Source organism: Pelmatolapia mariae, linkage group LG10_11 (assembly GCF_036321145.2).
Source record: "Pelmatolapia mariae isolate MD_Pm_ZW linkage group LG10_11, Pm_UMD_F_2, whole genome shotgun sequence".
Taxonomy (NCBI): Eukaryota; Metazoa; Chordata; class Actinopteri; order Cichliformes; family Cichlidae; genus Pelmatolapia; species Pelmatolapia mariae.
Genome location: NC_086236.1, coordinates 6,132,973 through 6,156,102, shown reverse-complemented (window position 1 = coordinate 6,156,102; position 23,130 = coordinate 6,132,973). Strand labels below are relative to the sequence as shown.

Here is a 23,130-nt window from a genome sequence, read left to right as displayed (position 1 = left end):
CATAGTTTACCAATTAAAAACATTGCCAAGTTGACTTCCACTGTGTCATACTCTGAATTGAAAATTATTATTTATGCCTTTATTTTGTCACGTTTGAATTATTGTAATTCTGTTAAAAAGCAGCTAAAAACTTTTTTTTTTTTTTTTTTTAAACATGTTTTTGACCTTTTGTTTTATGCTCCAGCAGGTTTGTTCTGTAACACTGTGATATTTATCTTGAAAGGTAAAATATAAACACAAATTTTGCTTACTTGCTAGCGACAGTAACAATATTCAGGTTCCTGTCCTTGACATTTAGCCTAGACTAACAGCTTTTAGTTATTTGTCATTATATTTAATCCTCATTATGGGCTCAACTCACCACCGTCTTGCTTTTTACACCCCTCTTCATTTTCATTAAGTTGAGCCCCCCCGGCCTCCGCCTACACCAAAAAAACTACTACAAAATGAAAGTGCAAGGCAACACATTTTATTTCAAAGGCCTAATTGGCGTTAAGGTACAGCATATTAAATATTGTTAGTCCAGAGACAGTCATCGCAGAATAACATACCATTCTTTTCTTTACATGATACATTCAGGCTGACTTAAAATGACAATATTTTACAAATCGTTAATGTAGTGCTAACATAAAAAAGGCTGTTTACCGAGTGTCTCGTTTTCAATGCGAGCAGAGGTTTTCCCTGCTCCGTGGGGCAGACTCTGAGTCCGTTTTGTCTCCTTTAATTTCTAAAATCTTGCCGTCACCCCAACACCCAATTAAGACACTTCATTTTAATCATGTTTTCAGCGGTTACCTGTAGTTACTGAGTGCTAGTAGCATCTGTTAGTGTTGTGATAGTTCCTCAAAGAGCTGTGTAACAGAATAATATATTTTACATCCCTGCACATAATGTTATATTTTAATAATAAATATAATAAATAAAAAGTACAAATATCTGAATAATATGGAACCATATCATTATGAAAGACATTTTCTGTCAGTAATACATTGCAACCAAATGCTGGAAAACAACAGCATGACTCATTTTATAAAACGCAAGGGCAAATAACACGACGTCGGTAATATTTGCAGTTTGTAAAAAAGCAACAACATTACTGTCGCGACCAGCTGATAGCAGTCCCGTCGAGCCGACATCTGCCCTGCAACGCTTCGACCCACATACATTCTGTTGTTCCTCAACACTCGGGGCATCATTCTCAGAGTCAAACCTGCAGCTCTCTGTATTCAGTCTGGAGAGATCATTGAGTTGTAGCACTCTGGTAAAGTGTTAGTGTTGCACTGTGGAAGAGTGGCGAGTGTTGACAAACTCCTCCTTGAATCCCTTTGCTGCCGCCCTGGTTCCTCCTTCAGTAATTGACTTTCCCAGGAACCTGCACGTTCACTCCACTGTAGTCCACCATGTACATGGGCCACTGCTGCAGGGAAGAAGCATAATGACGGAGAAAATGATTTCATTACTGCAAAATGTTGCTGACCTTGCCTCTAAACCTGTTTTAATATTACATTTCAGTACTTACAGTTGAACACACAGTCATCTACTGCAGTTTAAGGCGTTTAATCAATTATTTCCCCCTAAAGTTACAAAAATGCAATCTAACCCCGACTCCATCAGCGACCGGGGTTTCCTGCCTCTCTCGCCATTATCTTTTGGCTCTTTTCTAAATTATCCAATTTATGCCAGCTCTCTGGTTTGCTTAGCCTGCCCATTTGTATGGAGGTATCACCACAGATGAAGGATGTGCCTAGTCACTAATTTACTAGTCTTTTAAACGACAGAGGGAGAGAGGAAGAAAACTAGTGGACTAGTCTAAAAGACAGGAAACACTCATAAAAATGCTGGCAACCACTCCTCAGCCTCCTAGTAGACGCACCTGTGGTATCAATTTCAAAATCCTACGTCATCTTGTTTTGAAGTTATCGCATTAAGAAGATTGAGGAAACGTGACATGAGACGTGAACTTGCCACCCTCCCTATGGGGAGAGGACCATCAGCTTTTTACTGATCTGATATTAGATGTGCTTTAACCCAATAAGGTGAAGTGTATCATATTTGACCCACGAGTTTTGAGACCTCTACATCATCATTCCCTTAAATGATTTTATTTGTTTAAAATAAACAAACTACGAGGAATAAATTATAGAAAAATGTGGGATGTAACAAAAATGATACAAATTAATGGGTACAATAAGGTTATCCCCCCCCAAAAAAAATAAATAAATAAATAAAAAACACCAACAGTGCCATCTTTGCCTTCTCCAGTTCACAGCTCCTCCCCTCACTGGCAGCTGGACACACCAACAGTCAGTGAGCTGGCGTAGCATGCTAAATTTTGTATATGAAGCAAAATGCCAGGGAAAGGCCGAGGATGCAGATAAGCCTGCATGCAAACAAGAAAACCAAGTGGTGGCAACGAAGCTGAAACAACTTTTGCAAAGCATTGTAAACACCGACATCCTGGTCTTTGAGGGATTTGAGAGGTCAGTAAAAGTTCCTGGTACAACGACGCTGAACCATTAAACAGTCACCACATCATTTAACTGTTACCTGGTTGCCACATTTAGTTAACGTGTGAGCTGGGACATTAACAGGGAGCATCAGTTTAACTATTTGTGTCTAATAGTGTGTTGTTTCTAAAACATCTACCAGACATTAAAGAGAAACAGTGGCAGCTCACAAACTCTAGCTGGTAAATATGCTGCCAAGTCACCAGAAGCACAGAAAACAAGCAGAGCTGTAGCTCTCGCAGTTATACATGAAGCCTACGTGGAAGTTCAACAAGGAACTCCTGTCCTAATTCCTGCTGCCAGGATTTTGTTCTGTTATGATGGATCATCGAAGTTTTCCCCGTTTCCCTGGTTATCAGTATTGAGTTTGAAACTTTACATCCTGACATCCCTGGATACAGCGTGGCTAATGTTAGCAGTGCTAGCTGCGTTTCTTCCCTCCTTGTAGGCGCGCGTTAACACATCGTGTCGTCAGGGTCAGTGACACGGCTGATACATAACCGCTCATTTTCTCAGTTACTCCCGAATAACTGCGCTGCTTACCTTCCACTTTGCTAAAACCCCTACTATAAACCTACCTGTCACAGGAAGAGAGGCTTTGCCACCTGTCGGGACTGGTGATGGCTGCAGTTACATGTCAAAGGCTGCCGTCTGACAGCAGCTAAATGCTCCACATGCACTGCACTTAAGCTGATACGCATTCTGTTAGGTGTCTTAAATGCTTGTTACTTGAGTTTCTCTGACTGATCGAAGCTACAGTTAACTCGAGGTAAAGGGGGGCTTCCTTAAAGTGTATTTTTGCCCTAATAGCAGGCCAGCATGCTGTAGCTCTAAAATCAAAGTGTATTTAAGGTTTTTTAAGAGTCTTTATGGACCTGTGTGAGTAAGAACAGAAGAATAAAGATGTCCTAGTATTCATCAACTAGCTTATGATTTCATATGGTGAAGAAAATATATATTTTATTTAATGTACCATCACTGGAATCTGATTGCTTGATATTCCCAGGTCGGAGGAGGCAGGCACTTGGTTGCTCTCCTGGACTCTCTTGCGTTTCCGTCGATTAGTGGAGGCGTCTGTTCCTACTGAAGGCACAAAGCAAAGGCTTTTACTCTGGAGGCACACGCAGCACAGAAAGCCTCACTTCCATCAACAGAAGGTTGTTTTTGTAACACTTACCTGTGTTACAAGCTTGGCTACAGATTTCTGCAAAAGGTCTGAACAGGAGAGAGAAAAGGCCGGGTCATTTTAGGTGATGTAGCTGCATTTTTGTTTCTTTAAAGATACAATCTTTTTTTTGTAACTATAAAAAACATTCTGGAATTCTAATTAGCCTTCTATTCAGACTGCACTTACTTGATACCTAGAAAAAAAATCCCTGAACTGTGCACGATTTAAAGCTTTGCCTTCATTCTTTCATCATAGCTTAACTGCTTGGATGTCAAAACGTTGTTTTCTATTTCATTTTATTTACATTTGCTGAGGAAGATTTATTCTTTGACATCTTAGAGGCTGGATTTAAATCCAAAGCATAAATAAACCATAATGAGCTTAACTACCGAGAAGCAAAACCCTAAATTCCCGCTGAAATGTACGGTGCGGTGACGGCTAGCGCTGCTGAACATTCCGGTGTCGCTGCACTCACTGTAGCTGGCTCTTGATGTTGAATGTTATTTTATCTGCGGCTTGAAGGATTTTCTCCAGGCACACGATGTCGTAGGTGTTTGGGTTTCGGAAAGGGATTTCGTCTGGAAGGCCACTAACTTCTATAGACTCTGGACTGCCGCGGATTAGCTTGTACGGGACCACGACGGAGCGATCTAAGCCCAGAGCCTCACCTAAACACAGAACAAACAACAACGGCACGATCAGTGTGACACCATTTCTTTTCCTGTGAAAAATAAGAAGCATGCAGGCACATGTTTTCACATGAATAAAGAAAACTCGTGCCTGTAACTGACATACTGTAGGTATGAAACGTGCATAGAAATGCAGGGTTCTTCATTCATTTTGATAACAGCAGCTGAACATTCTTAAGCAGAGGTGCAGGTGCAGCATTATTACCCTTTGAGATCTTTTATTATAACCTGAACAAAGGTGGAACTTCATACACTGCAATCATTACAGTAAGATGTTAGCAACCAAAGCGTGTGCTAGCCTGGCTGAAGAAGAAGATGTGAGTTTGTCTGCTCCCAAGATCGCTGACTGCGGTTGCTGTCCGTGGTGCTGATGCAAAGCTGGAACGATCCTACAGATGTTACTGATTATTGCTACATGATAATATTTTATAACTTAAATTTGTTTGTGTGTTCGTGTGAGCGAGAACGTGAGGTAATGTGTTTGCTCAAGCACTGCGTGGTGGTAAAGGCCCAAAATGAAAGAACGTATCTGCCCCGGGGCCAATCGCAGAGCTGTTACGCCTGTGGTCCTCAATAAATAAGAAGCAAGAATGCTGAAATTTGCTAGGTGCACAACAATTCAACATGTGAAGGTTTTCTTTGCCACACAAACTAAAATAAATCAGTTTGCACTATATCTCTCTATAGATACCACTCTGATAAGAGGTTTTTTATTGTTTACCGTGCAGACTTTCCACCCGTGGACCCTATGCATGTGGAAATGTTGTATTTTTAAGGCACTGCAGTGATGTTAGAGCCGAGCACCGTTTTTGTTTTGTTTTGTTTGTTTTTTTTCCCCTTCAGGCTTCTGTACCGAATTGTGTGAAGGCTGTATTGAAATTGCTCCACAAAATTTAACAGCCACGTTTCATGAGTGAAATTTGGGGCATGCATTTATAAGACTTGCCCCTAATTCAACAAGTAGGACGAACATTCTGGATTTAAAATGACCCATTCTCGCCATTTCCAGGCACACGTCTTACTTGGGAGGCTCGCCCTGAGCAATAAGGGACGTGTTGTTTTTCTCCTGTGTTGTGAGAATTAAACTGAACACGCCCACGACTTGGACCCATCATGCAGATAAAACTGGTTCATGGTAAAAAGGTTATCTGTCTTATACAGATAACAACAGCTCCACGCTGTGGATCTATTTACCGTATTTCTTGTTGAAGAGTTCCTTGACTTGCTCTCGAAGGACTACTTTCTCCCCCATGCGGTTAATGTCGTCATCATCTGTCAGGAGGAGAGAATCGGTCACAGACAGCATTCAAAATAAAAGCAGCAGCATTTATAATGGACGCTATCAAAGCATTTTCTCCTCACCGTTTATTGAAGCGTAGGCCTTCTTTAGTAAAGTGACTCGTCGAGGTGCTGATGAAGTTAACGAAAAATATTTTTAATAACATCAAATGTTGTTTGCTTTAGCTCTCTGTGATAGATGCTGCGTAATAAATCAGATGTTATGAAAGCAAAGCGCAGTGTGCTCATACCTGGTTTTGGAATAAGTCCTTGAAATGGTCTGCATGAAACACAATGAAACAAGCACAATGAACAGAATTAACCGACATATATTTAAAGACAGTTATAAATATCCAAGCCATTAACTGCAGGAAGGAAGACCGATAGACAGATATGGATCTTATTTGATGAAAACATTTGAATTTGTGCATTTTGTAGCTTGTTATTTTTGGTTTAGCACCACAGATCAATATACTGGCAAAGTGCATGATCAGTATTTCTCACCTGGTGATGGTGAAGCTGATTTTGTCAGCGACTGCCAGGATCCTCTCCAGGTTCTGGGAGCCGAAGGTGCAGGGCTTCCTGAAGGGAATGCCGGGAGGAAGGCCCTCGATGATGACCGAGTCCGGGTTGTTCTTGATCCTTTTGTAAGGCACTTGGACGGGGTACTTGATGCCCAATGCCTCCCCATACTTCCTGTTGAAGAGATCTTGGACCTGCTCTCGCAGCGTGTTGGCCAGGTCGATTCTGGACAGCTTGGACTCCAAGCACTCTGTTGACGAGAGGCCGAAGACGCTTTAAAATATATGTCATCTGGCTTTCAATGTCAGCGAGCAGAGGTGATTCGTGTTTAAACGGTTAACGGCAAATCTAAGATGACTGATGCAGCTCGACCATACCTGAGAATCCAGGTCTCTTGGATACAGCCGCAGTGTCCTCCGTTACTGGTGCTGCATCCTTGGCATCCAGCTCTTTGGAGCAAAAACATTTAAAGGTTAAACTTTTGTCGTCTTAAGACTTACCGAATAAAGCAAACATTAGGAGCTTTGTCACAAATAAAGAGGAGGCAGCTGCAGAAAATCCCTGCAAGGACTTTCTGTTGTTCTTCAAAGGAGCCGTTTTAAAAATAGCCTGTAAACTGGATTTGACCTTAAAACTTCAACCATGTATTGCAGAGGACAAAACAAACATATCAAAATTTAACGCTGCATTATGTGTGATCAGAGAAAAAAATAAGACTGTAGTCATTTGGATTGAAGATGCTGCTGATGAGAAAGCAAATATAAAAAGAAACAAACCTGAATCACAGATAGGGATGGAAGGCATCTCTTGTTTTACCTGCTCAGCTAAGAGCTCGGGTCTAGAGATGAGCAAAAGATTGTGACAATATTTACAAATCAGAGAGGGAAAACTGAAATAACACACATTTTAATGCACCGCTTTACTCTCTAGATGACTTTCTATATATAATTATTTCTCACCTTTTGATAACAAACTGGATCTGACTGCTGGCAGCCAGGATCTTGCGTAGTTTGGCTGCTCCGAAACAGTTGGGTCTTCGGAGAGAGATTCCCTCTGGCAGCCCGGTTACATACAGATCCTCAGGGTACATCTGGAATTTGGAGTACGGCACCTTGGTTGGTTCGGGAAGGCCCAGGGCTTCAGCTGAAGAAGATAAGGAAAAACAAGCACAAAGCTTATTGATCTATTTCATTCAAGTTGTCTTATTCCAATTCATCTAATTTCTTTCCGTTTTCTGAAATCTGGGGAAAATTGCAAAAACACCAAACAGGGAAAGTTAGACAAATTTGTGTGACAGTTTTAACCAAGCAGCAGTAAAGGAGCCGACATGAAAGTGTCGAGGTGCATCTCAAATGGCCATCTGAGCCTGGCTCGACAGTTTTGATCTCTGTGGTTAGTTTACGCCTTCTAACAGCTACAGAGAGAGGGTCACCTTTTACACAAGTACCCTTACTGAGGCTTAAGTGGGTGATACAGGCGGCTATAGCTGCGAGGAGTCACTGAACTGAAACTCTTGCATTTGTAGAGTTTAACGCAGTTATCTCACAAATATTATAGCAAGCTGTGCAGATTAATTACACTAACAAAGAGTCCAAATGTTTGTGCATTTTTGAGTGAGTGAAATATTCCTGTTACTCTGTTCTTAGAGTAACACACGCATATGAAAGATGAAAAGATGAAAGTTTATGGTTTTGTTCTCTAGTTCCAGGCCTTACTGAATACAACATGATTGCTACAATATGGGTTAAAAATTAAAAAAACAAAACAGAAAGCAAGTTTTATTTAAAAGCAAAGTCTAAAAGAGTCAACACAAAAAGCCATGACAGTGACATTTATTTTGTAAATGATGGCCCCCATAATTTAAAGTCAACATGGGCAAAGCAGGATAAGCTTCGGGGGGCATCTGCACCGTCCCCTGCACTGTCCCCCTGTCACTTGGTCAGATCCGACCCTCGTTTGTCACACCGGCAAACTAAAAAGCTACACGGTCACATGGCTACACCCACCATGAGACGAATGTTGCAATAGCACCATCCATATTTCTAAACTCAAGGAAATCTATTATAAAACGATAGCTTTAAAAACTAAAATCAAAAAATAACAAAAACAACCCAATTTTTAGCTCGTTTTCAGTCTCATGCTCACGTTGCTTTTCCAGACACATTAACCAGAACGTGACGTAGAAAGCTCATCCAGCTCACAGGTTATTGTAATGTGTGGATGGACAGGCAGATGTCTCGCCTCATCTGTCATGAGCTCATCAGTCCCTCAGCCGGCTGACTAAAAACCTTTTTAAACTAAGAACTGAAACTTTTCTTTTTATTTAAAGGGAATAAGAAGAACTCGTTAATAACTTTGAGCATTGCCGTGTTAAAATTACCCATACGAACAAATACCCACACTCACTCTTAGCGCATGCATGTCTATGTTCAGAGAGTCGCTGGCGTGCTGTGACATGCCGCCTTCTAAAGGGCAACTAATGCTTTGTGTCTTTATGCTTTAACTCCTCTGATGTGAAAATGAGATTCTTCCTTTTCATGCCCCATCCTTTGCCCCACACTTAACAGATTCATTCTGATGTGCTGAATTATTGAAAACCTTAAATGTTCCAATATTAATATTCAGATAGATTTTAAAAGCTTAGATTTTAAATTGCTGTACACTGGTTAAGGAGAGATCAAAGTCTTCCTGCAAAATTTATAGCCCTGGCATAACTTCCTGCCCCCGCTGCGGATGAGGATAAAAGCTCCCCCGCTACAGGTAGCTTACCATACTTAATGCTGAAGAGGCTCTCCACTTGTCTCCGCAGCTGAAGAATCATTTCACCGATGTCCTCCACCAGGCTCCCTGCTGAAAGAGTCAAGCAAATGAAAAACGAACAGCTTTGCGCCGAGAGCGCCGAAAGAGAATTATTACACGGGGTCGACGGGGTTAGGCAGCTTCCCACCTGTGAACATTACTACATCTCCACTTGCCAACTTCAATTTGATAAATTCTACCTCCCCTGCGCTGACCCGGTAATGACAAACTGACTGTGTCATTACCGGGTCAATGTAGAGTGTGATACATTAACCGCAGATGGATGTAGGGAGGCAGAGTGGTGAAGGTGCAAAAATGAGACTAAACAGCAAAACAGAAATATTTCCAAAGGTGAGGACGCTGGGTTAGAGTTTTATTTAATTCTAATCTGCCTCTTTGGCAAGGTTACAGACAATCACACAGCGAGAGTGTGGGCCAAATGCACTGTGTGCAGAAAAACATCCTGAATGAGTCAGTCCACCCTACCTTCAGAAGATCTTCTTATGCTCTGCGGGGCAGCAGTGGGTGACAGAGCTTCAACTGCAAGATGCGAGAAAAACATGAGAACAGTGGCGCACGGCTACTGTAAAATATTTCTATGACAGTTTATCCAAAGATGCACGGTTTTATTTGTGTCAATCAATCTCTTGAGTCGTCACATTGTTGCTTTACCGCATCAGAGACAAGCGCTGGTCCTATTCTGACTTGAGGCATGCCTAACATCATTGTGCAGCAATGATTACATCTGTGAAGGCTAAACTCTTTATCTGACACCTCATGTCTACCCTCAGTACACACAGGGGATGGACAAAACAACAGGTGTAACATATGAGACTGTGATAATTCAATGTTATTGTCCATTTTCTGTCAGTGGAATATTACTGTTACAGTAGGGCAACGCTGAATGTTCTTTAATTAATGATTCCAGGCAAACTGCCGCCAAGAACACATATCATACCGCCTGTCCAAGGCCGTTATTCAACATCGCCGCTCAGTGTTAAACATACAAACACGAGAATGGGCGGTGGGGGTGTTGTTTTGCCATTAGCCCAGAAGCAGAGGTGGAAATTAGATTTTTTTCGTGATGTGTTATGTGTGGAGTCTGCAGGGCAGGACTTTCAAATCTCTGATCAACAACAGGAGGAAGAAACTGGTTTATAAAATGTTTTTTTCCCATCTATCCATTTGTTTCCGTTTATCCGGGGTTGGGTCGAGGGGGGGACAGCCTAAACAGAGAAGCCCACAGCTCCGTACTCCACCTCCTTTAGCTTATCAGATGGAAAGATATACTCTTTCCAACGTGCCCTGGGTTTACCCAGTGGCCCCCTCCCAGTGGGACATGTGGTGGGACACCTCGCCCAGGAAGCGTCCAAGGCATCCTTGTTAGATGCTTGATGGCTCCTTTCGATGTGCAGGAATAGCGGCTCTACTTTCTTGATTGACTAAGTGAGAGGGCAGCAACCCTTCAGAGAAAGCTCATTTGTACTGCTCATGTCCACAGTCTCATTCTTTCAGTCACTACCCAAAGCTCGTGACCATAGGTGAGGGTAGGGATGTAGATAGATCGGCAAATCAACAGCTTCACTGTTACGCACAGCTCTCTTCACCACGATGGATCGCTGCAGCATCCGCAACACAGCAGCCGTGGCCTCAATCTCCTGCTCCCCTCACTCGTGAACAAGGCCCTGAGATACTTAAACTCCTCCACTTGGGGCAGTCCCTGATCCAGCACTCCACCCCGGGGTGCCAATTCTCATTTCCGCAGCTTCATATTCGGCTGTGAACTACTTCAGTGTGAACTGGAGGCCACAACCTGAACAAGGCAATACAACCACATCATCTGCAAAGAGCAGAAAAAAGATTCTGAGGCCACCAAAGTGGAAGCCTTCTGCCACTTTGCTCTGCCTAGAAACGGAGACAAAGGGCAGCCCTGGGCGAGTCCAACACCAGCTGGGAACGAGGCTGAGTTATTGCCGGCAATGCGGCCCAAGGTGATGAATGTTTCCAGCATTCAGCAAGTCAATTATGGTGGAGCGCAGAGGTCAGCACTGTTGCCTCACAGAAAAAGGATCCTGGATAACTGTAGGCGCTTTTCTGTGGATTTGTTGCCGTGGGTGTCTACTTAAAGTCCAAAGACACGCACATTCAGTTCTTGTCACCCTTCTCACTCACTCTGTGTTAACAGACCTCTCTGCATTGAATCATACTGGTTATTAATCTCTGCCTCTCTTCCACAGCATGTCTTTTATCCTGTTTTCCTTCTCTCTCCCCAACCGGTCGCAGCAGATGGCCCCGCCCCTCCCTGAGCCTGGTTCTGCTGGAGGTTTCTTCCTGTTAAAAGGGAGTTTTTCCTTCCCACTGTCGCCAAAGTGCTTGGTCATAGAGGACTGTCAGACATTTGGGGTTTTCTCTGTATTATTGGAGGATCTCTACCTTACAATATAAAAGTGCATTGAGGCAACTTGTCGTGATTTGGTGCTATATAAATAAAACTGAATTGAACTGAATTTCTCTCCAACCATGTACGATTGAGTATTCCAAACAACGTGGCATCATAAAGATGGCTGCAGAGTAGCCACCAGGATGTCTGTTTAATGTGGGCTTATGAGTCTTTCTGCTAAATCTGCTGAATATCCATGTGATTATTACATGCTCGCGTACTACTGGAACATTGAACCGTTTTAAGCCATACTTTTTGGTCCTGTTGTAATACACTGCAAAAACTGAACACTACAGTTTTCATCACTTGGCAACAGCCATGTTTCTCTCATTACTTTGAGCATGTTCTAAGACAACTTAAAGCAATACTATTTGAAAGATACATCTAGCTTGTGTAGCTATTCCATCATAACATGACGGAGGATCTGTGTAAGCTGTAAAAGGAATATGATGCAACCACAACAGACTCACAAGAGGCTGTGGTGAGAGCTCCCTTTGCCCAACACAACATAAAAAATTCAAAATGCATCAAAATCTAGCCTGTTGAGTTAAAAATGGGAACAATAATGTAAAATTTAAAAAACACTGTCAAGAGAAAGATACTGTATGTAATTTCATCTGTGCTGAACAAGCCAATGGACAATTATTATGACACAGGAATACTTGAGAGTGGAACTGCAGTTTTGTGAAGATAAATCAAGTCAAACCTTTCACTATACTTAAGGACAAACAGGACTTTTTAAAAAAGGATGTGATTTGTATCTACAGGAAAGTGAACTGGGTATCCTCATATGTGCAATACGAATATGTAATTCATGCAGAAGGGATTATTGTCTCGATCAGACCTATTTTACCTTGAAAATTAATGCAAATTGCCGTCATTCAAATACTTTGACAAATGGCTGAGGTGCAAATAATATTAAATGTGACTGAGTGCACTTACCTTCATTGTCTTTCCTTTAGAGGTCATTTGTGAAAGAAAAGAAAACTTAAACAAAGCACAATGAAATCAATAAAAGAAAACAAAATGCCTCCTAAAAGCACTGAATGCTAAATGCCAAGATCACTCTGAGCAGACTCTCTGTAGCATTGTAACAGCACCTCCTTCAGATGTTCAAAAAGGGCCTCATTTATATGTTAATTTATATATAAGAAAGTTGCACTTGACATTTGGACAATGTAATTGATAGTGCAGGAATTTTCCAGAGAAAGAATAGAGTCCTAAACTTTAAAGTGTCCATTCAAGAAAATGTAGAGGCAGAGATTTCTGCTTCCATCCTACTACAGAATGTGTGAATGGAATTTGATCACAGGAGATTGGAAATCATATTTTGAAATCTTGCACTTTTAACAAGATTGAATGAAAAGCTTGAATGAAAACTGGTGAAAGTGAAGTGGATTGCCCAGAAACAGAGAAAACTGTTGAAAGCAAAGAAATGCTGCCGGTATTTTATTTCTCAGTCTAATCTTTAAATGCTGCCAGCTGCACAATTAAATGTCCTTCACCTCCATCACAGCGGGGCAGTCAGAAAATTCAGACATATATCTGCATGCATTTGTCTGCAATCTGAATGACCCCGGCACATTATAGAAGCACCTGGTAAATGAGGCTGGTGCAGTTGATAAAGAGAGTGGCGTCTACTCAGATGTTCTTGGTGACCTTACTCTATTAACCTAAGGTTTAAGGGAGAGAACGAGTTCTATACGGGGGGGAGGATTTAGGAGTCTCGACAGGACCTTTGAGGAAAAGTTTGGTCTCTCTAAAACTGGACTAGTGGATAAAATTACTCAAAATCTGCAAATATGCACCATGCATCCTGCTAATCACAGTTTGGACTCTTAAGGGCAAAGGGCACACAATTAACAACCAGCTGAAGTGTTGTAAGACAGCACACACCTATGAGGCGATGCTTCATAGGTGAAGTGGGAGCACTTCAAAAACCGCCTACCTTCTGAATTAAGCTAAAACAGAAGCCCCGGTTTGTTTTTGAGGATATTTGGTACAAAGCAGCTATTTGTTACGCCACTCAGCGTCAGCTCTGGCTGCAGTGACACAAATGTAAATCAAGCACAGCCTACCAAGATGATTAAAAGAGAACCTTTAGTCTAGAAAAAGGTCTATGAAAATGAACTAGCTGTAGCATTATGAGTCACTGCTGTAAGGCGTCCTGAGTTATGTGCCATACACGGCCTTGGGATGGTCTGATGTCTACTCTTTCACAACAAACTTTTCCTCCTGTTTTTTTACTGTCCCCTCACTGATGGTGGCTGGCTGTGGTCATCAGTTGCAAATATTTAAAAAGACAAAACAAACAAACAAAAAAAACAACACACACTTTGGTTGGAGTCCGACCATGCTCGACCAGTTGGTGCATCTAAAATGCACTGACAGTTATGCGCATGCCCAGTTTTTAAAGCTAAAGAGTATGTCGACAAGCTGCAGTCGATGCAGGGTGCATTTCACAGATAAGAGCTCGTCGTTGTGAGGCTGGAGGAAGAGAACGGCTACAGTAGGTCAGAGTTGGGGAGAGAAGGTATATTTAAGGGTGTGGGTGTGGCTAGTAGTGATTGGGGAGGTTTGGTCATAAGGAAGTGGAAGAGTGGAAGATAAAGAACGTGAGAAAAGTGGTTTCATACGTGCTGTGGCTTAATTAGCTCCCTACAAAACAGTATGAGGAGGCCTTGGTAGGAGCTGGCATTCCAGGAGCCACAGTGTGAGGAGGGAGGCGACAATGGAGGTGTGGGCTGACGGGGAAGAGGTTACCTGCGTGGTTTTCCATTGAGTGGTGGGGAGCCGAAGGAGTGGGGGGCGGGGCAGACGAGACAGATGGAGCAGAGGGCGAGGCTGTGGCTGGACACGGTGCGGCGGCGACGGGCTCGGCCACAGACTCGCTGGGCTCCTCCCCACTCGTGCCGGCATCTGGAGAAACAAACAGTATTCACACCAGGTTTTCAGTTTGTGGTGCAACAGAGACGAGACAGCAGCAGGACACAATGGAGCTGCAACATTTCTTGCACTGCTGCTGCATTTCTGCTGTTATTTCATCGCTTCCTGTTACTGATGTTAGCTTGAAATCACCCAGCCTTGTTTTTCAGTGCATTCAATTAAACAGTTGGGAATTTAGGGCAGGAACTTCATCCTCCACCCTCAAAGTCTTTAATCTTGCAAAACCAAAATATGTTTGAAGACTTCCATGAAAGCATGAACCTCAGCTAGTGCTTTCAAACTCTTCACAGACCCAACAAAGTTCCCTTTTAAAACATTGTAAACAAGCTGGACTTAATAGAGTGATCCTTTTCTTTTCTTTTTTTAAACGTTTTTCACAATAATGAAACTACGTCTTAAAATGTGTCTCATTTGTCCACACAACAATTATTGGGAGGCATTGGTGCACATGGTGAGATAGAAAGGAGGATTACTGGGGATCTTTCACTTACTAAGCAAAAGTGTAACTCACTACACTGTGAGGAATTTAAAAAAAAAAGAAAAATGAAGAATATATAATGAATCTGGTACTACAAACATGAATGAAGCTTTATTCTTTTTAAGTTTTTATTTTAAATGTCTGATTTTGCTCAAAACAGCAGAGCTTTGACTCTCAACGAATGAAAAAGCCATTCACTGAGAGACTCAAGCAAAAATTGTTTTGTTTCTTTTTTTTAAACTTTAAAATCGAATAAGAAGAGTAAATGCAATGGTAGCCAAGGCTTTCTTTTCATTTTTATGATCCAAGGTTGGCTCCGGCTAATCGGGGAATCCCCCTTTTCTAATTGTGACTCCTCACTTTGGCTGCATTTGAATTTATCCAAACAAATTTGGGTATCAGATTTGGCTACGGACAGAAAGTGCTCACCCACAGGAACCGACTAATCAAAACTGGCAAATGCAAAACTGTCAGGCGAACAAAGGAGTGAAAGAAGGGGAATCACAAACAGGGACAGCACCAATGATGAAAACAGTCTCCAGGTTTCTGTGTCTCTGTGACTTCTATCTCAGTGACAATGCAAGAAAACCCGCGTCTGCTCTGTTTGTATTTTTCTACAAGTGAAAAAAAACGAAACGAATCTCAAACTTAATGGCAGCCAAGCGTGTGCTCGCTTACCTGGCACCGTAACTTGAATGATTTCCCCGTCTGGAGGCTCTGTTTTAATCCTCCTCAAAGGAATGCAATCTCCTGAAGGACCTGCGGGGATTGAACAGTTCATTCTGCACGAGTTCCCGTCAGCACTGTGTTTTATGGTCGTGTAAAAACAGATTTAAGCAGACGATAGAACGTGTTGGAAGGGATCAGACTGCAAAACGCGATATGAAAGCGACTCCGGGGGACGGGGGAAACTTTTGTTCAATACTCGGGGCTCAAATCATTTGTAACTTCACACAGCCGAATATCACAGAGCGTTTTTATTATGCTGAACTTCATTTATTAGCACGTACCTGCTTCGCACTCAGCCAAGGGACTCACACAAGCACTGGTTGATCTGTGAGGTAAAATCAAATAGAAAAAGGGTGATTTGCAAATATCTGCAAAACAGAATCATTAAAAATCTTCTTTTGTGGCGTATTTTAAATCATCTGTCTCATTTAAAGGGAAATTAAATGACTTGGGAGCCCAACACCGGGGATCTTTAAACACTGGCTATGCAGGGTTTCCACACTTGTTAGCACCACAGTCACAACTCCAATGGCAGAGATTCCATACACGTTAACATTGATTCATGCAGTGCCATCAGCCCACTATAGTGTTTATCGCCTATTGTGCGGTGGCACCGACAGACAGAACCGCGGAGCTGCACGAGTGCTGGAGGACAGAGGGAGACACCGGGGAAGCGTTTCTCACTTCTAGCATGAAGGGATTTAGACTAAGGAGTCAGAGCTTGTCATCTGGAGTCACTGGTTCAATCCCAGTTGCTCAAAAGCACACATCGAAGTGTCCTTGGGCTAGATGCTTGCCTCAAATTGTTTCTTTGCACCAGGTATAAAGCGAGTGTGAGAACAGGCACCATATTAGTACAAGTAACACGTAGCATGTTTATACCAGCGGGAGAGAATAAAATCATAATCATTTTGCTCACTTGCTTTAATTATTGATTGCTTCATGGAACAATAAATATTACGTGGTTCTTTCTTTTTTACTTCTTCTTTCATACTTCTTCATTATTTCATGTATAAAAATGGCTAATGGATAACCATTATTTTTATATAACGGCTCGATTGTCCAGTATATCAATTAGAAGGTAAATATAGTGTTTCTTCATCATCATCATCATCATAATAATCTTTTTATACAACTCTTTTCTTAGTTAATATATACAATATTACAAATATATTATCAAGTTAGCCTTGCTGTTAGCTGAATTTAGGTAACCTGGGTTGGCTTGTGAGGGATAGTTTTTAAAAGAATTAGCTAACTTCTTGGCTGAATACATTATTGTGATGATGTAAGAACAGCACCGACACCATATCAGATCGTGTGGAAAACTCTTTTCCTTTCGGCTGCAGATCATCTGCTTCCATCCTACCCTCCACCCCCAGCGTCCACCTCTGTCCCAACAACCCTCTGCACATCCTTTTTCACTACAGGCATGAATTTTCTCTGTGGTCCTCTTTTCCTCCGCCCTGGCACCCCCATACTCAGCATCCTTTGACCAATATATCCACTATCCCTCCTCATCCTCAATGTCCAAACTGTCCTAGCCTTTGTCTCCAACCGCTCAGCCTGAGCCGTCCCTTTGCTGTACTCATTGTCCATCCTGGTCACTCCCAACAAAAATCTTAGCATCTCAGAGTCTGCAACCTCCAGCTTGGCCTCCTGTCTTTTTAGGAAGCCAAGTCAGAGGCGGCAAGTTGAAGTAGAAATGTTCAGTTCTGCTAATGTACTCAACAGACAGGACACAGAGAAAGAAATAAAAATAAAGCAAAGTGAACCGAACATTAATCATGTAACAAGGCCCGTTCAGGAAACAGAAAGTCCCATCATGGTAATGTAAATGTAACTAAAATCCGTAAACAGCGGTTTAATTATTATGAGTAATACCACCGAATGCAGAAGCACAATTTGGCTGCATGCCATTAAGCTCAAATTCCAGCACTATAAACAACGTCTGCAGGGTAATGCCATGTTTGTGTGAGTGTGTGTGTGGGCCACGTTCTGACCTGCTGCTGTGAGGATTGCTGACCAGCTCGGCTGTCGTGGGCGGGATGCTCAGATTGTCAGGGAAGCTGTCTTCGGGCGTAGAGCCCAGGTCGTGCTTGCCCTCCTCCCTTGCAATCTTGCCAGCAGCTTGAACAAACAAGACACAGAAGATAAACAAACACCGCACGCCATTAGCGAAGAACATCTGTGTGGTGTAAATATATAAATAAACTCTTGGCGGAGTGCTCTTTGGTTACTGTGATAAAGTTTAAGGGTCTTGACAAATATTTTACAGCTAAGGTCACTCACAAAGCACATATGGAAAGCTACCAAAAACAATTACATTATGCCAAAAGTTCTCCTTTGAGAAGATGGAGAATATTCATGTTTTAATGAAAATTCAGGCTGCTTTCAGGCAACGAACCAAATTTTCTCTCACTTTTAGTCATCGGTGCTGAAAAGTCACCAGCTGCAAGCATGAGAGTCAAGCTAACCACGTACTAAAGAGAACTGTGATATTTAAAAAATAAAATATGTTAAATAATTGGGTGATTTTTCATTTTCTATGTTTTTAAGCAGTTGCAGACTGTCACAACCTGCATGCACTGCTAACTGCTAAGTGATAATGTGGTATCACAGTAGCCCAGTCGTGGACCAATCTAAATAATACCTATTAGCTCACACAGTGGGGTTGCTGTTTTAATGCATTCGTCAGACAGTATTAAAAATGGATTTTGATATTCGGCAACATCTTGTTATAAGGACTCGAGATTAGTTTTTTTTCACCATCTTGACATTTTGAAATGGGATGTGATGGTCACTGGCTTGTGATAGCTAATGAGCATATACAGGATTCTCCCCCTTTCTGATACACAGAATGGCCAACATTTACTAATTTGGACTTAATGTTTTATTCAGTACAACCCAAAATCTCATCAGGATCGTCACTTGAGGGCCATTTGCTCTTTGCAATGACAGGTACTGCCCCCCCTGGTGGCCATTAAAATATTGTGGGTTTTAAGCACAGACCCAGATGCTACCTATGGCTACAACTGATGGGGTCATTATACCTGCCTCACTGGCCGCTTCATGCACCACCGATTACATCATCACAGGCACACATCCATTTCTGCCGGCCTTTACGGCACAGCTACCCACTGCAGTATTCTCCTGAATGATGAGGTGTCGCCACTCAGACTCAACCTCGGCAACAGTGCTGGTGTAGAAGTGCAAATCAAACCCAGGAGCAAAGAAATTTCAGAGATTTTTCCACAAAGCGTCATCTTTTCAAGCTGTTGTAGCATCTCCCGCTGTATAATCTGTGAATCTCTGAGCTTCTGTACTGATAAATTATTAAAACGGTGGTAAAAAGTGACACTCATGTCTTCCACACAGTGGCACCAGGTTACAGCGACAGCAGATGTGACGGTGCACACTGCAAGGCCAGTATAACAGGGGCCTAAGGCAGTGAGTAGATCCTATTCTTATGAGGGTTACACTACATTTAAAGTAAGATGCAGGAGGTAAATACACTAGTAAAGTACAAGCACATTTGATGTTTAGGTTCTTGTTGTTTTAAGTATTTTTAAAGACATGATTCCAACTTCTATTCTTCTAAAAAGGGGAAAGGAAGAAAGAAAGAAAGAAAGAAAGAAAGAAAGAAAGAAAGAAAGAAAGAAAGAAAGAAAGAAAGAAAGAAAGAAGGAGAATCAATCACATTCTTACCGGTAAAGATCCTCTCATCAAACATTCTGGAAGACAGAAAGAAACACAGGCTGTGAGCGACTCTGTTTAAAGACCACCTCAGCTCTCAGGACAAAACTCAAGTTGCAAAAAAACTGTAGAAGTGGAACATTGTTACCGACTGTTTTAGCACATTAGCTGCTCTTTAAACAATCAGTCAAACATAATCAAACATAACTGAGTCGTTCCTTTTGTGAGCCCTAAATTCCTCTGACTAAAATTAACTGTGGATTAACTGTGATATACTCCTGGATTGCTTCCCCTTCCTTCTGGCACATGCTGGCACTCTCTGCCTGCCAGTGAAGCGTTCTTCTCCTGCGTGATCATAATCTTAGGTCTTATTTATTTACAAACTTAAGAAACTACACTGTTGTTCTAAGGTCTTAATAGGGCAAAATATTACAGTTTAGACACCAGAAAGACATTTATGAGTATTTTTCATCATATCATGGTATTTGTATTTGTGTGACATTGTTGGCAAGGAAACCGCCCATGGACCTGGTGTTGAGCAGAGTCTTATCTTCAACTCAACATAACAGAATCCAAGGAAGTGATTGTGGATTTGAGGAGAAATTCCAGCACACCTGATGCCACAAACAGTAAGGGTCAAACTGTGAAAGTGTGCAGTCTATTGTATTTTGGGGCTATTATTGATTCAAGACTGAATTTTGGTACAAACTGTGAAGCAGAGAAAAAAGGGTCATCAACATTTGTTCTGTTTATGGAAACTGTACTCCTGTTACACTGATAAGACCATTACGACACTATCTATTTTTTTAGATCTTTTCTTGGGTCAGTTTTAGCTCTATTCCTTTGTGTCATAGTACGGTAACCCATCTTTGAAGGATCGGAACAAACTGATCCAAACTGTGAACTGGTCAGGGAAGCTGATCGGTAAATCGCAGCTTAACCTTAAGTGTCTGTATAGCAGACGGTTGGACGACCGGCTCCATCTTCAATGGTGACTCCCACTCCTTATGTGGGGAGCTTCTTTCCTTTGGATGGACGTTAGCGGTCTCACAGGACAGAGACAACTTTGTCCCAGCTGATATTAATCATCTGAATAAGCTAAAGCAAATTGTGCACATACGTATCATTTATTTATTAATTTTTTTATTTAAAAATATTTATTAATTATAGCACTTTTAGCTTTTTTGTAGTATTTTTAGTGAGAGAATTTGTGGTTTTAGTGAAGCCTAGATCACTTTTTGTCTATGTGAATATTATCAAGTCTGACGGCTGGCAGAATGGTTGCTGCTCTTTTAACTATGAATCTATCTAAGGGCGTTCATGTTAAACTGAGGCTGAAGGGAATTTATAGACATTATTTAATAAAGTGTGAGGCAGGTTTAAATTCTGAAGTTGATGCTACAATATAAAAGGAGCACTAACGAGATGACGCGCGTCTTCAGTCCAACCCATTAACAGTGAAGACAGTTTGGTCTTCACCACAGTGTTACGATTTTCATTTTCAACAAGAGGAAGACACTTGATGAGATGAGAGAAGGCTCATCTGCTGCCTCTAGTTCTGTAACTAAACTTTTTTAAGCCAACTTTCTTCTGATTGGCTGTCCAGCTTAAAGAAAAACACAGAGCTGCGTGCTTTGATGACCATATACGCCAGCGGTCCCCAACCCCCAGGGCGGTCCGTGAGTTGTTTGGTACCGGGCATCGAGAGTTGAGGCTCGGGTGTGAAATGTATGGTTTTCAGGGTCTTTTCCCGTGTTGTAGTTGTCTGTCTTACTTTGAAAGAAATATTTACGCGTTACCATGGCGACCAGAGAGCATTAAGGGGCAGAGACTCTCAATGTTGTTGACGCATTTCAGGAGGACACTGCTAACAAAGTTACACAATTACACAGTGAATTTGTGTTTATTATTATATGTACAAAATACCACAGTTTTTCTCTTGGTCGTAACATTTTATTTTGTTGTATTTATCTGCGACACCTTAAAGGCCAGTCCGTGAAAATATTGTCTGGCATTAAATTGGTCTGTGGCGCAAAAAAAAGGTTGGGGACTGCTGATATAGACCATATAAAATGTGTATGACTACTATTTGTATTTAAAAAAGGACTTAATAATACTTAATAATGACTACCTTATTCTCAGTAATGTCAGCAGTTTAGTGATCCTGTTAACCTAAAACTGACGGGATTTTACAGTTCTTATATTTTCAGCATCTTTTCACAAAGTGAAGTGTGAGACGAGTGAAACTCAGGTGGTTATTACACGGGATATCATCTGAGAATAATTAATAGCATGGCTGCAGAATTAAATGAGCACAACACTTCAGTTACAGTTAAGAGAGCCTACTGTTTGTATAAAAATGATCATAGACTGACAACAGAGAAGATGCCAAAAAAGCACATCGCTGCCTGCATCTGGAACATCTCTCACAGACAATGGGAATGTGATTTGATCTGAATTAATGACATTTTCAATCTTTCCTAATTGTATTAAGGCTAATGAGCTGCCTGCAGGATTCGTTAAAAGATGTGTTATCTCAAACAAGGCATGGTGGCTCATTTAAATTAGCTCAAACAAATGGATGGAAGAGCAGCCATTAGCGCAATGCGCTGGCAAGGGAAAGTCATTTGGGACATGAATGGAAATGGTTTACCACTCAGCGGGACGTAGTGTGCTGAAGGAAACAGACATTTAACAAACAGATGGTATAGGCTGGCGTGGCTGGTAGCTGCTTATTAAAAAAATCTTTCCCAAATTAAAGTTTCTGAAGGGACGCCATTCTGCAGTTTGGTGATAATTAAGCATCAAGTGGGTAAATCTGGATGGATCTCTGGTCAGTGAGTAAATTGGACGTTTGTAAAAATATGCATCCAGGTGCTTCTTTGTTCTAATTACAACACTCTGACAGTGAGAGTATGAGAAATGATGTCACGCACTTTCACCAGTTCTTATCTTAAAGCATTTGTTACCGTTTGACTATAAAGCGGATTCCGTGGCGCTCATCCAGGATGCGTTTGAGCTTGGGGACTCCGTATGTGCACGGTCTCTTGAAAGGGATCTGGTCGGGGATGCCGATGATCTCCACGGCCCCTGGATCGCAGGCTATTTTGCGGTAGGGGACAGGCACCATGTGATCTAGACCCAATGCCTCAGCTGGAGGTAGAAAACAGAGAAGATTCTTAAATTTTAAATCTACAAAATATAGTTAACTCATTAGCACTAGCAGCCTCCAGTAGGGTTATGGTGATGGATCTCGGGCACAGCTGATGATCAGAGTGATCGCAAATAGCTTGTCAATCAGGGGGATTTTTTTTATAGCTCATTAATGCATTAAACCAATACTATCACTATTAATTAAATAGCATTAATTCATGTATGCAGACGACTAGATGACCAAAGCAACAACTAGTCCCTGCCAGTGCGTCATAATATTTCATGCATAAGAGAAGATTTGTGGATATAAACTAAACGTTATTCTTGTGAAATGTAAAAAATGTGCTTTTTTTAATTGCATAAATATAGAAAAGAGGTCGTGTTAGCTACATTGTTACTACATAGTCCCTAGGTAATATAATTATGATTATAATATACATCATAATATCTGATATCTGAACCATCAGGAGCATTACGGTTGACTCAGACTTCTGCGGTGAATTTGTGTAGAGTTTAGGACGTAGCATACATAAGTGGCCGACGCTGCCCAGCCACAAAAGAAATAAACAAAACTCCAGGACGTGCTTCTCCTGGGTTCCCTCTCTTTGTTGTGGTCATTTTTTCCCTACAGTTTTTCCACTTCTTTGTATATTCTCACATGTCCATTCCAATAATTTCAGCAATTTCCAGGAATTTGCTGATATTTGTGAGTCCTTATATTTAAACTA

The 23,130-nt window shown here is 41.6% G+C and overlaps 1 protein-coding gene across 2 annotated transcripts in view; it reads right to left on the bottom strand.

Moving 5' to 3' along the window:
• Nucleotides 1–459: 459 nt before the first annotated feature.
• gtf2ird1 (GTF2I repeat domain containing 1) overlaps nucleotides 460–23,130 on the bottom strand; it is a 39,201-nt gene continuing 16,530 nt past the window's right edge. Inside the window, exons 9-27 of one of the 2 annotated variants that reach the window (XM_063485138.1) lie at nucleotides 22,219–22,402; nucleotides 19,262–19,287; nucleotides 17,557–17,683; nucleotides 15,838–15,881; nucleotides 15,506–15,586; nucleotides 14,167–14,322; nucleotides 9,450–9,503; nucleotides 8,934–9,014; nucleotides 7,124–7,307; nucleotides 6,941–7,002; nucleotides 6,542–6,613; nucleotides 6,147–6,414; nucleotides 5,894–5,922; nucleotides 5,727–5,774; nucleotides 5,559–5,636; nucleotides 4,151–4,343; nucleotides 3,685–3,722; nucleotides 3,481–3,590; nucleotides 460–1,417 (exon numbers count right to left, since the gene is read on the bottom strand). In XM_063485138.1, the coding sequence (XP_063341208.1) occupies nucleotides 1,349–1,417; nucleotides 3,481–3,590; nucleotides 3,685–3,722; nucleotides 4,151–4,343; nucleotides 5,559–5,636; nucleotides 5,727–5,774; nucleotides 5,894–5,922; nucleotides 6,147–6,414; nucleotides 6,542–6,613; nucleotides 6,941–7,002; nucleotides 7,124–7,307; nucleotides 8,934–9,014; nucleotides 9,450–9,503; nucleotides 14,167–14,322; nucleotides 15,506–15,586; nucleotides 15,838–15,881; nucleotides 17,557–17,683; nucleotides 19,262–19,287; nucleotides 22,219–22,402 (1,904 nt within the window). In that variant the 3' untranslated portion in view covers nucleotides 460–1,348. The remainder of the gene's footprint in view (nucleotides 1,418–3,480; nucleotides 3,591–3,684; nucleotides 3,723–4,150; nucleotides 4,344–5,558; nucleotides 5,637–5,726; nucleotides 5,775–5,893; nucleotides 5,923–6,146; nucleotides 6,415–6,541; nucleotides 6,614–6,940; nucleotides 7,003–7,123; nucleotides 7,308–8,933; nucleotides 9,015–9,449; nucleotides 9,504–14,166; nucleotides 14,323–15,505; nucleotides 15,587–15,837; nucleotides 15,882–17,556; nucleotides 17,684–19,261; nucleotides 19,288–22,218; nucleotides 22,403–23,130) is intronic. The other variant, XM_063485139.1, reaches the window with a different exon arrangement.